Raw genomic sequence first — 16,516 nt, 5'->3', positions numbered from 1 at the left:
GGATCCACGTATGTCTCATCGTAAGAGTAAATAACGCAGACACAATAAACTGCTACGATACTTTGACTTGTAGGAGACATAGAAATATTTTTATTTGTGAAATTTTCGGCAACTCCTGTTACCTTCATCAGCGTTTGTGTGTCTATGAGAAACTTAACAGAATATACCAAATTTCCCTATGCCTAACTAGTAGTAAGCCTAGGCCTAGCTGTGCCTACCTTTAGCCACTAGGCCTAGGCTTAAGGATGGCCTAGGTCTGTATTGATTTAAAATGCCCATAAGCAGCTTGTTTGAATAATTAATAATAGGCTCTAAAAGGTATAAGGCCTAGATATATCGTCATTGCCATAAAAACAGTCGGAAGAACAAAACGAATAAACAATACCATAAATGTTGGTCTCTGATTCCCCACAATTAGGGCCAGTGGGATAACCAAAAAGTAAAATAAATTACAGTACTGTCAAAGTGGATCTCCATCCAACATGGGGAATCAGAGAACAACAAAACACAAAGGAAATGTTTAAGGTTTTTGGTTTAATTTTTACATTTACAGTAATCCAGCGTTAGGCCCACTGAATTGTTTAAATAATTAAATCATTGAAAACATAATAGAATTTTACAGTAAAACTTATAAGATTATTTTTTAACACAGAATGAAATGGATAACATTTTGTTTAAAAACAGATTTTACATAGACATAAGATGATTTAGATGCTGAATCATTAATAATGGTATATACCTATTGTATTTCTATAAATTAATCAACAAATATTTCATTAATCAAACTATTGTAAATAAGCCTATTGAAGTATTATTCAAGTATTACTCTTCAAGTACTTAGCAATTATTATTATTATTATTATTATTAATATTATTATTAATGTTATTATTATTATTATAATTTTATAATTATTAATATATTTTAATTGTTTATCAACCATATTATAACATTGAAAATGTGAATCATGTGGATAAAATTATCATAGAAAATAAACCACCAACATTCAATAATACGCAATATACCAGAGGCGATTAATGAACGACTTTCTAATATATCATCAAATGAAGAAGCCGTACCACCATACCAAGAAGCACTCAGAGCAGATATGACCATAAGCTTAAATTTGAACCAACCCGCAAAGGAAACCAAAACAAACAAAATTGACAACGTAAAATCATATGGTTCAGCCCACCATATAGCGATAATGTTTCAACCAACATAGGCCATATAAATTTCTATATCCATCATTGATTCATCATATCCGCCAAACCATCCACTCAGAAAAATATTTAACCAGAACTCTGTTGAATTAAACTCATGGCCTTAACAAAGATCTTGACTTTCTAGCTGACTTCGCCTTTCACCTCTAAACTGTTTATTCTGGCCCATATTCTCCCACCACTGCTATCTCTCTATTTGTCACTGATCTGTAATAGTTTATATTGATTGTTATTTGCCATATACATTTAAGCCTATGCTGTTTAATTAGTCTTTAAGTGCTGTTTTGAGTCATTTCAATTGTAACCCTGAAGAGGGGAGCAGGCGCTCCCGAAAATTTGGTTTTTTAAATAAAATATATGCTTCAAAGAAATTTTCTGCTTTTTTGCACTGCGGCAGTGTCGATAAAAAACAGTAGCTTTTTCGCACTGCAGCAGTGCCAATAGCAAACAGCAGTTTTTTTTTGCACTGCGTCAGTGCCGATAACCTCAACCAAATTTTTTCCTGCTTAGATTGTCGTGGTCCAATAGAGAAAGTATTAAATTTTGGTGACGATCTGAGCAGATCTTGTGTATCCTGTGTAATCTGGATTAGTTTGTGGATATGAGGATCATTCAAATGAAATCCTCCCAGACGACGATCCGGAGTAGTTTGTGGATATGAGGATCATTCAAATGAAATCCTCCCAGACGACGATCCGGAGTAGTTTGTGGATATGAAGATCATTCAAATGAAATCCTCCCAGACGACGATCCGGAGTAGTTTGTGGATATGAAGATCATTCAAATGAAATCCTCCCAGACCAAATATTTCATAAACTGTTCAACTGATCTGAATAAAATGTTTCAGAAAAGTTTAACCAATTTACAAGGAAGAAATGATTAAATGTTAGTGACGATCCGGAGTAGTTTGTGGATATGAGGATCATTCAAATGAAATTCTCCCAGACCAAATATTTCATAAACTGATCAACTGATCTGAATAAAATGTTTCAGAAATGTTTAACCAATTTACAAGGAAGAAAATATTAAATGTTGGTCACAATCCGGATTTGGATGTAGATGTCAGGGTCACTTTAAATGCTAACATGCCAGACCTAAATATCTCAAAAACTGACCAATGGACCAAAATAAAACTTAAACGAATGGCTCATCATGGTCCAGTAATTATAAAATTTTTGAGATAATCCAGAGTATTGTGTGGACACGAGGACTGTTTAATGATAGACATCCTAGACCAGATATCCCAAAAGCTGATCAACTGATGTGAATGAAACTTTTATTAAATCTTAGTGACGATCCTAATTCGGGTTTTAATTTTACAGTCATTTACATTGCTAAGGTCCCAGACCTAAGTTTGTCTAAAAACTTATAGTGGATCTAAATGAAACTTTCCAGAATAGTTTGTCATTGTCAAATAAAGAAATTTTTAAATTATGGTGACAATATGTGGACCATTTAAAGAATTTTATTGAATTTTTTTGATAGTCCTCATGTTTCTAATAGGATTACTCTTCAATTAGGTTTTCTTTCCTATAAAGCTGCTACAGGTAAAGCGCCCGATTGTCTTTGTAATTCTTTTAAAATAATGTGCAAAATTGTAATCAGACTAGGGGATCCACAAATGGCATGATTTTTTTCCTCATCCCCACTTTCAATATTTTAAAAATGGATTTTATTACAAGGCACTTTCTTTCTTAATTCATTATCTTTACTTAATCTTACTGTTTTCAGTCTAAACTTACCATATATCCTTTTTAAATGAAATTAGCAATTTATTGCATTTTAATAGTTTTATCTAGTTATATTTTTTAATTGGTATTCATTTATTTCTAAGTACAATGTGTTGTAAATCAATTCTACTTTTTTAAATTGTTATTCACTGTTTTTTAATTCAATGAATTGCTCTTGCAATTTTGGGGTTTTAACTTTAGAATTAAATTGTTTTTTCTTGCAATTTTAATGATTTTAACATTGGAATATTTTATATTTTCTGAATGTTATTCATTGTAGTTAGGATTTTCTGTCTGTATTTTAAATTGTTTTAAAAGAGGGCCCCTTCAAGTCAGCATTGCTGTTAGAGCTACCCTCTCAAAATATTGTTAAATAAAATAAATAATAATAAATCCTTTACTTAGAATTACAAAAGTAATTTACAAAATCAGTGTAAACTTCATATGAATGTACAGTCATATTGATGTGAGTTTGTGTCAGGTATCCTATAATGTAGAGTTAAATAAAGTAAAAAAGCAATAACAATTGAAAACAGGAGTTTTTCAGAGTTCAATTGAAAAAAAAACTAATATAACATTGTGTAAAGTAAAAGGAACGTTTAAATGTAAGTTTGTTTTAAGGCAACAGAAGAAGAGAATGACAAAATTATGACACTTCTTTCAATAGATATGGAACCTCCAGTTTTATATAATTGTCCAAATGACACAGTTATTGGAACAGATACGGGCCTTGCAACTCGTAGTAAAAGGAAACTTTAAATGTAAGTTTGTTTTAAGGCAACAGAAGAAGAGAATGACAAAATTATGACACTTCTTTCAATAGATATGGAACCTCCAGTTTTATATAATTGTCCAAATGACACAGTTATTGGAACAGATACGGGCCTTGCAACTCGTAATTACAGTTGGACAGCACCAACAGCTGACGATAATGCCGATGATAATCCATGGATATCCTCAAACATCTATTCACCTCACGTGTTTGAAATTGGTGTGCACAACATCACATTTAATGCTACTGATGACTCTGCCAATGTTGCAACTTGTAGCTTTACTGTAGATGTCAGAGGTATGACAAAATTTCACCAATTTCATACTTAACCAATTTATAAAAAGTTTTTTTTTTTATTTCCTTTGCATCCAACAGCAAGTACACTCACCACTTACAGGATGAGAATAATGCTTTATAAGCAAAGTTTCTTTATGAGGCTTAAGTCCTGTTTATACTTCCTAGTGTAAAAACTTCTCTTTTTCTTATATTTTCTATATGAACAATTGCTTTTCAGGTTTTTATCGTTATTGTTATCGTTGCAAGTATAAACAGGCCATTAAGGAGTGGAGTTGCTTTTGGCTGTGAGAAAAAGTCCTGCTGTGACAGGAATTGAACCTAGGACCTTGGGACCAAAATGCAAGAATCCACTGAGCTATTCAACTCCGCTGTTGGTTAAAAATATATTTAATGTTAAGCAATAGAAATATATTGAATGACAATGATATAATTTTATATTCACATCAAAATACTATTGATTGTTCTATATGAAAACAAACCGTAATGTCGCCAGCGTTTCAGTTAGAATTTTCACAAGTCTCTGATTATTGATTTTCCTAGTAATTTTGGAGAGCGCCACCAGCGTTGGTATATATAGAGAAACTTTTTATGCGAATTAGATATAAAAAAAGTATACTATGAAACGCCAGCAAATAAGTAATATGAAACGTCATTGGTGCCAAAATCGATTTTTTTTTTTTTTCAAGCTTTTTGACTGATTAAGACAAAGTTTAGAGACTGGAACCCAGTCTATGTTTTAGTCAGGGCAAATGTAAACATTGCAAGGGGGCTATATTTGACTTTATTACAAAACAGTAATTGTAATTTGATGAAAAAATGTTATATCTGATTCTTTATTAACAATTCTATTAAATTTATTTATCCAGATACGGAGCCTCCATCATTTAATGGTACATGCCCTTCCAGTCCATTAGAGGTACCAACAGATACTAGAGATGACAGGCCGTTTGGTGAAATGTTTGCAACTGTGACGTGGAATATACCAACAGCAATTGACAATGTGAATGTGACGATGATTACTAACAGCAGTTATCCTGGTCTTCAAGTGTATTTCAATTTGAGCTCTTTGTATGATCTGAATGTAACATATATTGCGTTTGATGAAGCTGGAAATAAAGAATTGTGCAACTTTTTAGTGAAAGTCATTGGTAAGAAGGCTTATTACTGGGGACTCCATATCTATCTATAAATGTACAGTAGACCTAGTTCTTAACTTATTGGTAGCCTTATGGTACTGTATTTTTGTTGATTTTATATTGTTAATTATTTATGCAAAAATAAGGCAATGTTTGTTTTTTCTGAGAAAACTGAGTAAATTCATTGTTTGAGGTTTTATATTTATTTTATGAAAGTGTGCTATGTTCTGTCATGTGTTTTGCTTGTGTGGCTTGGTTCTCTACACTGACCATAGAAAATACCAATAAACTACATAAAATGACAAAGGCAGTCAGTAAAGATCAAACCTGTGTCTCAGAAATTCATGAAAAGGCTCTTGTAAAAAAACTGAACAAAATAATTGTAAATGGTACTCATCCATTAAACTGCTGTAATAAAATTAGCAAATCATGTCGGCTGGCCCAGTCAAAATTCAGTCATTTTAACCAAAACTTTAAAAAAGATAGGCCCATTTTTAATGCTTTTTATTAATATTTTTATTTAGAATTTGCAATTTTAAACTTTTTAAAGTTAATAGAATTAAACTCTTGAATTTTGAAAATTTGCCTTGTTTTGTGTTGTTTTGTGACTTCTGTAATTTTTTTGTACGTTTAATGTTATTTTACTGTATTTTTACTAAAATTAATATTCAAAAACGATTTGTTAAATTTGTTTCTCGTACTTGTAATATCCCTTCCAATTATATCATTCTTCCTACTTTAAGTTCTAGACTAAATTACCTTGATTCTCTTTTTTTTTATAATTGCGTTCATAGAGTTTATGGTTCTGATCTTATTTCCGTTTTCTTTATTGTTCTCTTTGTTTTATGTTATTCCATTCTGTAAGTGGCGGGCTCCCCGTTGTTGATTGTGAAATGAAATAAAATAAAATAAAATAAATTAAAATAGAAAGTACAAAGTTTTTTAGTATTTTAATGATTTTATGTGTTTTATCATTGTTTTACAACTTAGGAAGGTAAATTTCATATGTATTTTGAATGTATTTATTAATCATGGTATATTTATTCAACACAAAAAGGAAAAAGAAATTTGACATAAAGTGAATTGTAGCCTTGCCTAAATTGCTCACTACTGGTATTTACAATCAAATACTGTATAACAATTAGTATTAAAAAAAGGATATTTAAAATTCAATAATAAACATTTAAAACATTGTACTGTAGTTGTCATTAAATTATTGCACATGTTATGATAAATATTATTATTTCAGTTGTAACTACGACATAATTCTTTTTTTGACATAGCAAAATTGATACTATTGTTATAAAAAAAAATTACTGCAATAAACACTCAACATAAAATATGAAGAAAATAGTACTGTACAAATTGTACAAAACATTAAATTATTAAGGAATACGAAATATCAAAAATGGAAATCATCATTCTTTATTCAGGAGTAAATATTGTAATTACAATTATATATTTCCTAGACAGTTCCCTCTTCGGGTAGCCAAAACTGTTGAAATTCTGGGAGTTTGTACAGTTGTTTGGCAAATCTTGTTCATATCATTCGTTTTGTCCAATCCACGCCCTCACAATCAGCTCAGCGAGTGTTTTAATACATGCATCAGATTCCGTGTACACCATGGTGCCGTAATCAGCCCCCTGATTTTCGTTCATTTAAGGCTATCGCCAGAGACTTTCGTTCCGACTGCCCTTGGGAAGTTTTATATGCTGATGATCTTGTGCTCGCAGATACCTCATTAGATGGTCTGACTTATAAAGTATCACTTTGGAAGTCACACTTCAAATCGTACGGGCTCCAAGTCAACATGAAAAAAAAAAAAATCATGCGCTGCTCAAATGATACACCCGTACCTGTTAAATGGTCATGCAGTGTCCGCAGCATTCCTACCTATGCCAGCGAAACCTGGCTTAAGATGACTTAAAACTCCTATGCCGAGCCAATCATGCAATGATTCACTGGAACTGCGCAACCAGAATCTGTGACAGAACTCTGACAAAACACTTCTCTACCAGTTAAATATTCACTCCATTGCAGATACACTATGCCACAGTCACCTTTGCTGGTACGGCCATTTCCAGCGCAGTGAGGTTGACAAATGGCCAAGGCACATCATAGAATTTGATGTTGACGGACCTCAACCAATTCATGGCAGGATGTTGTGAGAGGGGACCTTAGAAGGTTAAACCTCCTGGTCTCACAAGATTTTTTTTTTTTTTAAATTTATTTCTTTCATGCATAATACATTCATAACATTAAGCAGAAAAAATAACAATAAAAAAGCCACAAGATACATCAATTTTTATCTTTTGTTTAGCAACATTTTAAAACACTGCTAGTGGCAAACAGTTGGGCCGATTTCAATTAAACTTAGTTTTAAGTTTGTTAAACCTTATTTTTTGTACTTTATTTATTTGTTTATGGTGGTGTTATTATACGATTAGGCTTTGTCAATGTGCATATTTGTTTTTTAGTTTAGTTTAATAAGTTTTATACAATTGTATTTATGGACCTCACAGCCTTTTGTAAGAACACCCACAGGGTGAAAGAGATTATTATTAATATTATTATTATTATTATTATTATTATTATTATTATTATAATTATTATTATTATTATTAATAATATATTATTACTGTACAACTGTTACTTATTTTTAATATGGTAATTATTATTAATATTATTATCATTATTATTATTATGCAATATATAACTAATTTTGGTGTTAGCTGTTATGCTAATGATGACAACCACTTAATCAGTTTTACTTTAATACAGCATGATAACATTACTAGTGATATGTTATACCAAGTTTTGTTATAATAAAGTTAGTACAATGTTTTCGAACAACATTGATCTGTTTAATGGTTACTGTATATATTTGTTTTAATTTATTATTAGACAACTGTAATAATAAAAAAGGTAGAAAGTAATGTATTTTGATTTGAAATATAAAATGTTTGCAATAAAAATAAAGTGTTTATAATTATTATTTGTTTTTTTATATATTTGTTATTTATATATATATTTACTTTCAGATGTTGAAAATCCCTTCTACTATAACTGTGATAACACAAGTGGTGCAGCTGATGTTACCCTTTACACATCTGTAGGTGTTGATTATGCACCATATTCTTGGTCACCACCCATATCAGGTGACAACATTGAAATTGATGCAGCTAGGTCATCAACAAATATGTCACCAGGTCAAGACTTCAGTATAGGTGTCACTGATGTTGTTGATTTAATATATGATACATCTGGCAACAAAGCTAGTTGTAATTTTACAGTTACTGTTATAGGTAAGTTAAACAATTGGATATTAACAAGGTGTACAGTACTAACCCAATGCTGACTATTTTTAGCTAGCCATGCTGAGATATTACTTGGAATGTTGATTTATGTGCGAATGTTTAATAGTTCAAAAATATATATAATAAATATCATGGGTACTTCTAATTATCAGTGACAGTAATATGAGGCCTACTGTACCAAAAATAAAAAATGAATTTTTCCACCAGAGGCCCTATGTGAGCCTTTGTTGGCATGATTTTTTTCCTCATCCCCACTTTCAATATTTTAAAAATGGATTTTATTACAAGGCACTTTCTTTCTTAATTCATTATCTTTACTTAATCTTACTGTTTTCAGTCTAAACTTACCATATATCCTTTTTAAATGAAATTAGCAATTTATTGCATTTTAATAGTTTTATCTAGTTATATTTTTTAATTGGTATTCGTTTATTTCTAAGTTCAATGTGTTGTAAATCAATTTTACTTTTTTTAATTGTTAGTCACTGTTTTTTAATTCAATGAATTGCTCTTGCAATTTTGGGGTTTTAACTTTAGAATTAAATTGTTTTTTCTTGCAATTTTAATGATTTTAACATTGGAATATTTTATATTTTCTGAATGTTATTCATTGTAGTTAGGATTTTCTGTCTGTATTTTAAATTGTTTTAAAAGAGGGCCCCTTCAAGTCAGCATTGCTGTTAGAGCTACCCTCTCAAAATATTTTAAAATAAAATAAATACTAAATCCTTTACTTAGAATTACAAAAGTAATTTACAAAATCAGTGTAAACTTCATATGAATGTACAGTCATATCGATGTGAGTTTGTGTCAGGTATCCTATAATGTAGAGTTAAATAAAGTAAAAAAGTAATATCAATTGATAACAGGAGTTTTTCAGAGTTTAATTGAAAAAATAAACTAATATAACATTGTGTAAAGTAAAAGAAAACTTTAAATGTAAGTTTGTTTTAAGGTAACAGAAGAAGATAATGACAAAAATTATGACACTTCTTTCAATAGATATGGAACCTCCAGTTTTATATAATTGTCCAAATGACACAGTTATTGGAACAGATACGGGCCTTGCAACTCGTAATTACAGTTGGACAGCACCAACAGCTGACGATAATGCCGATGATAATCCATGGATATCCTCAAACATCTATTCACCTCACGTGTTTGAAATTGGTGTGCACAACATCACATTTAATGCTACTGATGACTCTGGCAATGTTGCAACTTGTAGCTTTACTGTAGATGTCAGAGGTATGACAAAATTTCACCAATTTCATACTTAACCAATTTATAAAAAGTTTTTTTTTTATTTCCTTTGCATCCAACAGCAAGTACACTCACCACTTACAGGATGAGAATGATGCTTTATAAACTAAGTGTCTTTATGAGGCTTAAGGCCTGTTTATACTTCCTAGTGTAACAACTTCTCTTTTTCTTATATTTTCTATATGAACAATTGCTTTTTAGGTTTTTATCGTTATTGTTATCGTTGCAAGTATAAACAGGCCATTAAGGAGTGGAGTTGCTTTTAATTGTGAGAAAAAGCCCTGAGACCTTGGGACCAAAATGCAAGAATCCACTGAGCTATTCAACTCCGCTGTTTGTTAAAATTATATTTGATGTTAAGCAATAGAAGTATATTGAATGACATATTCACATCAAAATACTATTGATTGTTCCATATGAAAACAAACTGTAATGTGTGTTTCCGACCAACACTACTGAACTATCAACAAGTTGAACTCTGCAATTAGGCTTTAGCTGGATGTAATACAAGATTCTAAATTCTGTGTGATTATATTATGTGATAATATTGAGTTGAATAACTTGTTGATTAAGATGCTTGCCTTCCCATCTCAGGGTCCTGCGTTCAATTCCTGTCATGTGGTATCAAGATTTCTTCATGACTGAAACTCCGCTGCCCCAACCTAATCAATTACGTGGAGGGTCTTATGTGTATGCTAAAAGTGATATGAAAGTGGTCATGTAGTCAATGTAGTATAGACCCCTTGCAATGTTTACATTGGCCCTAACTGAAACGCTGGCGGCATACTACTTGGTAGGCAAAAGAAATACACAAAGATAGGCCAATTCCATGTAAAATCAGAAAGCTGGTTATATTTCTTTTTGTTGTGCCGAAAATACAAAACCTAAAGGGATAAAACTTACATACAGTATGGTATAGTTAAATATATTAGGAATCTACAAAAAAATAAAATCTAAGAAAATTATGTTTTTTTCATGTATACTAAATTTTTAAAGTCATATTCGTATTACAGCAACATTTGGTGAACATTATAGTTGCCTAAAAGTAATATTAAGACAGTCGAATGGATTGCATATTATCATGAAAAATGTGGTTTTTTTTGTTCTAACTCATAGGCCGAATTTCTGTACTTTTTGCTGTTAGTGTTCATCGAGCCACAGGCAAACTGCAGTAGCGTTGCGTAGAAAGCTTTCACGTTCTTGGCTTGGGAGCGCCCGCACATAGGAAGATCCAAAGAGATAAGAATTTACTTGAAGAGTAATTATTCCATTTATTCAAAAAAATGCAAAATGTTCGTCAAGGTTCTCGTAGCCTCAATGAGTGGAAAACAGAAAATTCATAGGCCTATTCGAGGCCCTTCATACCGGCGGAGGCAATGTCACCAGCGTTTCAGTTAGAATTGCCACAAGTCTCTGATTATTGATTTTCCTAGTAATTTTGGAGAGCGCCACCAGCGTTGGTATATATAGAGAAACTTTTTATGCGAATTAGATAAAAAAAATTATACTATGAAATGCCAGCAAATAAGTAATATGAAACGTCATTGGTGCCAAAATCGATTTTTTTTTCAAGCTTTTTGACTGATCAAGACAAAGTTTAGAGACTGGAACCCAGTCTGTTTTAGTCAGGGCAAATGTGAACATTACAAGGGGTCTATATTTGACTTTATTACAAAACAGGAATTGTAATGTGATGAAAAAATGTTATATCTGATTCTTTATTAACAATTCTATTAAATTTATTTATCCAGATATGGAGCCTCCATCATTTAATGGTACATGCCCTTCCAGTCCATTAGAGATACCAACAGATACTAGAGATGACAGACCGTTTGGTGAAATGTTTGCAACTGTGACATGGAATATACCAACAGCAATTGACAATGTGAATGTGACGATGATTACTAACAGCAGTTATCCTGGTCTTCAAGTGTATTTCAATTTGAGCTCTTTGTATGATCTGAATGTAACATATATTGCGTTTGATGAAGCTGGAAATAAAGAATTGTGCAACTTTTTAGTGAAAGTCATTGGTAAGAAGGCTTATTACTGGGGACTCCATATCTATCTACAAATAAATGTACAGTAGACCTAGTTCTTAACTTATTGGTAGCCTTATGGTACTGTATTTTTGTTAATTATATTGTTAATTATTTATGCAAAAGGAAGGCAACGTTTGTTTTTTCTGAGAAAACTGAGTAAATTCATTGTTTGAGGTTTTATCTTTATTTTATGAAAGTGTGATATGTTCTGTCATGTGTTTTGCTTGTGTGGCTTGGTTCTCTACACTGACCATAGAAAATACCAATAAACTACATAAAATGACATAGGCAGTCAGTAAAGATCAAACCTGTGTCTCAGAAATTCATGAAAAGGCTCTTGTAAAAAAACTGAACAAAATAATTGTAAATGGTACTCATCCATTAAACTGCTGTAATAAAATTAACAAATCATGTCGGCTTGCCTGGTCAAAATTCAGTCATTTTAACCAAAACTTTAAACAAGATAGGCCCATTTTTAATGCTTTTTATTAATATTTTTATTTAGAATTTGCAATTTTAAACTTTTTAAAGTTAATAGTTTTAAACTCTTGAATTTTGAAAATTTGCCTTGTTTTGTGTTGTTTTGTGACTTCTGTAATTTTTTTGTATTTTGTTTTTTACTGTATTTTTATAGTCATAGAAAGTGCAAAGTTTTTTAGTATTTTAATGATTTTATGTGTTTTATCATTGTTTTACAACTTAAGAAGGTAAATTTCATATGTATTTTGAATGTATTTATTAATCATGGTATATTTATTCAACACAAAAAGGAAAAAGAAATTTGACATAAAATGAATTGTAGCCTTGCGTAAATTGCTCACTACTGGTATTTACAATCAAATACTGTATAACAATTAGTATTAAGGATATTTAAAATTCACTAATAAACATTTAAAACATTGTACTGTATTTGTCATTAAATTATTGAACATGTTATGATTAATATTATTATTTCAATTGTAACTACGACATAATTCTTTTTTTGACATAGCAAAATCGATACTATTGTTATTAAAAAAATTACTGCAATAAACACTCAACATAAGATATGAAGAAAATAGTACTGTACAAATTGTACAAAACATTAAATTATTAAGGAATACGAAATTTTTTTTTTTTTTTTTTTTTTTTTTTTTTTTTTTTTTATTGGTGGCGCTTGGTAGCAGTCACACACATTGTTTTGTCTGTCAATGTTAAGACTGTTTTAACCGTTTTTGTGACGTTAATTGGTTTTGTGACCGTATTTTTTATTATTAAGATTCATTTGATAGAGTCTGTTTAAAGAAAATTTGTAGCAATCGTAACATTTTTGGATTAAAGCCATTGTGAAGGATATGGAATTACCTAGGACTGGTACGGCAGCCGCAATGCTAAACCTGTACCGGTGTGCAACGCTCGTAATTAACAGGTGGTACCTGGCAGAATTTGTGAAGTTATTGTTTCCTCCAACGATACAACGACTAGCAGTGGCGAAGTCTTACCATAGGCCAGCGCAGTATGTATATGATAGGAGAACACTGAGACTACTAGCACCAAGAAATATTAAACTTTCGTCGAGTATTAAGTACAAACTAAAGGAACTTGGATTACTTAAAACAGCATTTTGTAGGGGCAGGCGGGCAGGCAGAAAGGTAAAGCGTTCAATAGAAGTAGCAGTTGGAAACAGACAAGCAGTTCCATTTCGCCCTGTTCGGCCACCATCTGTTCTCGTTCAAGTCTTTCCGACATGCTTTCCAACCCTGTGTAAGGCCAAGTCCCTTCCCGGACTGTTTCTTACAAACGCTCGATCGTTATTGAACAAATCTGATGAGCTTGAAATACTGCTACATCAATCTGATATCAATGTAACCGATATCGCAGTTATTACCGAGACCTGGCAACCTCAGATGGTTAATAATGATTACTTGGCAGTTGATGGCTTTAATATCTTTACCACAACCAGAGTTGACAAACGAGGAGGTGGTGTGGCCGTCTATGTAAAGGATAATTTGCCAGTAAGTACTTTATCAGACATTAGCGTTCCCGAAGAATTAGAATGCATATGGCTTCGAGTACGTCCCTATCGCCTTCCAAGAACTGTGTCTGCAATTGTTATTTGTGCTGTATATATACCTCCCAACTCGGAACTTAAAGAGGTATTAATTGAACATATGATAACAACTTTAGACATTTTAAAATCACGTGGTCCTGATATTGGTATTGTGATTCTAGGAGATTTTAATCGATTAAATATTAATCCATTGTGCAGAGCTCACTCATTGAAACAGGTAGTAGATAAGCCAACAAGAGGTGATGCTATATTGGATTTAATAATAACTAATTTGAAACATTATTATGACAGTCCTATAGTTAGCTGTCCAATTGGGAAAAGCAATCATAACACTGTTTACCTTCCACCAGCTGAATATAGCCAAAAAAGTAAACAGACTAAGCGATTAATTCGACCTTTACGTAAACATTGTATCTATGAGTTCGGAAGGTGGATAACCAACCACTCTTGGCATAAAGTTATTGAGGCATCTTCTACCTGCGATAAAGCTGATGCATTCTATAAACTTATTAATAAGGCTATAGATGTCCACTTCCCTACCAAAACTATTAAACTTCACTCTCAGGACAAACCCTGGATCTTCCCTGAGATTAAATCGTTAATTAGAAAACGGCAGATAGCATTTGCGGAAAAAAAAATGTTTCTTTGGCGGTTTCTTCGTAATAAGGTCATACGTGCTATTGTTCAGGCAAAAAAATTTTATTATAAGGATCGTATTCAAAACCTTAAGTCAAGTGATCCACATGGTTGGCACAAAGGGATCCAGATAATTACAAATAAATGTCAACAACTATCACGGTGCCAGGACTCAAAACTAATAATGATAAAGATATAGCAGAGGCGATAAATGACAGCTTTGCCTCTGTATCTCAAAGTAGACCTCAACTTAATGTAGCAGACTTGCCAAGCTTTCTGCCTGCAAACCTCCCACCAAAGATAGAAGTATGGGAGGTGTATCATCAATTAACCAAATTAAACACTAAAAAAGCAACAGGGCCTGATGCACTACCTGCAAAACTACTTAAAGAATTTGCATGCGAGTTCAGCATCCCAGTATGCAATATATTTAATTCGTCCTTAAAAGAAGGAGTTGTTCCGCATATGTGGAAGGATGCCACAATATCCCCTATTCCTAAAACTACCCCGGCTGTAGTCTCTAATCTCCGGCCAATTTCCTTAACTTCCATTTTAGCAAAAGTTTGTGAAGGGTTTGTCTCTAAATGGGTTATGGATGACTTATCCAAGTCAATTGACCGTAACCAATATGGTGGGTTAAAGGAATCATCCACTTCCCATTGTTTAATTGAGATGCTTAATCTTTTCTTTAAAGGTTGCGACAAGAGTAAGACTGTTGGAACTCTCGTTGTGACGGACTTCTCCAAGGCTTTTGACTGCATCGACCATACTTTGGCTATTCAGAGACTCTTTGAGCTTGGTGTCAGAAGCGAGTTATTACCATGGATAACACACTTTCTTACAGCCCATCGTCAACGAGTACAGTACCATTTTTCCTTGTCGCAATGGAAAACACTCTCCTGTGGTGTTCCGCAAGGCACAAAACTCGGCCCCATCATATTTATGGCTGTAATTAACAACGCCGCCAAAGAGTCTCTGAATAAAAGCTTCAAGTATGTCGATGACCTCAGCCTTGTAGAGGTCCGTCCTGTAAATCAGCCTAGCCAGATTGGAGTGGGCGTTCGTAACCTGGACATGTGGGCAAACGAGAACCACCTTACGCTCAATCCGAGCAAGTGTAAACTCATGCAGATTTGCTTCATGAGAGAACCCCCTACGCATCCAAAAGAGAGCATGCCGGATTATTATTGGTGCGGATTATGTATCATATACGGAAACACTTCAGCAATTGGGACTCCAAACGATGGCCGATAGACGACTCCATCTTTGTGTTCAATTTGGACTGAAATGTTTAAAATCTCAGAGATACGCAAATTGGTTCCCAATAAATAGAAGTAACCATAATATGACCCTACGAAACTGTAATACATATCAAATCCAAAAATATAAAACTAATAGATATGGGAACAGTGCAATTCCTTTTCTCATCCACTGCCTTAACGAGAGATGCTGAGAATTAGATTGCTAGAAAATACGCGTTAAATTGATATTGCCTAAATAACATTGGCAAATGTTTTATTTTTATTGAGGCTGGTCCATATTTTATATTTATAAACATGATGCCTATTTTATATACTTTGTATTTGAATATGTCTTAATTTTAAATAATTATTTTACTAACCTGTATATATAATCAGTATCTATATTGTCTAGTTGTGTTAAAGTAACGTTTGTAATTAACTGTCTTGAAATAATTTTTTATATTGTAAATTTTACATTTTGTTACACCATGTAATTCAGCTTATATGCTGCGAATTGGTTAGTTGAAATAAAAGATAAAGATAAAGATAAAGATTTCAAAAATGGAAATCATCATTCATTATTCAGGAGTAAAAATTGTAATTACAAGTATATATTTCCTAGACAGTTCCCTCTTCAGGTAGCCAAAACTGTTGAAATTCTGGGAGTTTGTACAGTTGTTTGGCAAATCTTGTTCATATCATTCGTTTTGTCCAATCGATGCTTGCTGATGCTCGCCCTCACAATCAGCTCAGCGAGTTTTTTAATACATGTATCAGATTCAGTGTACACCATGGTGCCGTACTCAGCTC

At 32.4% G+C, this 16,516-nt stretch overlaps 2 protein-coding genes across 2 annotated transcripts; both read left to right on the top strand.

Moving 5' to 3' along the window:
• The first annotated feature begins 3,776 nt into the window (after positions 1-3,776).
• LOC117100799 (hyalin-like) lies at positions 3,777-8,816 on the top strand. Its single transcript, XM_033240616.1, has 4 exons — positions 3,777-4,020; positions 4,887-5,168; positions 8,199-8,462; positions 8,812-8,816. The coding sequence occupies exons 1-4, from the start codon at positions 3,777-3,779 to the stop codon at positions 8,814-8,816; spliced, it is 795 nt and encodes a 264-aa protein (XP_033096507.1).
• A 312-nt stretch (positions 8,817-9,128) lies between these two features.
• Positions 9,129-12,223, top strand: LOC117100800 (sushi, von Willebrand factor type A, EGF and pentraxin domain-containing protein 1-like). The gene is made up of 2 exons (XM_033240617.1): positions 9,129-9,722; positions 11,489-12,223. The coding sequence occupies exons 1-2, from the start codon at positions 9,446-9,448 to the stop codon at positions 11,824-11,826; spliced, it is 615 nt and encodes a 204-aa protein (XP_033096508.1). The 5' UTR covers positions 9,129-9,445; the 3' UTR covers positions 11,827-12,223.
• Positions 12,224-16,516: the final 4,293 nt, after the last annotated feature.

Source organism: Anneissia japonica, unplaced genomic scaffold (assembly GCF_011630105.1).
Source record: "Anneissia japonica isolate Jap-2015-1 unplaced genomic scaffold, ASM1163010v1 scaffold541_len117477_cov120, whole genome shotgun sequence".
Classification (NCBI taxonomy): domain Eukaryota; kingdom Metazoa; phylum Echinodermata; class Crinoidea; order Comatulida; family Comatulidae; genus Anneissia; species Anneissia japonica.
This window is presented reverse-complemented; position numbering and strand designations above follow the sequence as displayed.

Coding starts and splice junctions, on each gene's coding strand:
- LOC117100799 (XM_033240616.1), top strand. CDS start 3,777: ATGGAACCTCCAGTTTTATATAATTGTCCAAATGACACAGTTATTGGA. Junction 4,021..4,886: donor CTTTACTGTAGATGTCAGAG/GTATGACAAAAT, acceptor TTATTTATCCAG/ATACGGAGCCTCCATCATTT. Junction 5,169..8,198: donor CTTTTTAGTGAAAGTCATTG/GTAAGAAGGCTT, acceptor ATTTACTTTCAG/ATGTTGAAAATCCCTTCTAC.
- LOC117100800 (XM_033240617.1), top strand. CDS start 9,446: ATGACAAAAATTATGACACTTCTTTCAATAGATATGGAACCTCCAGTT. Junction 9,723..11,488: donor CTTTACTGTAGATGTCAGAG/GTATGACAAAAT, acceptor TTATTTATCCAG/ATATGGAGCCTCCATCATTT.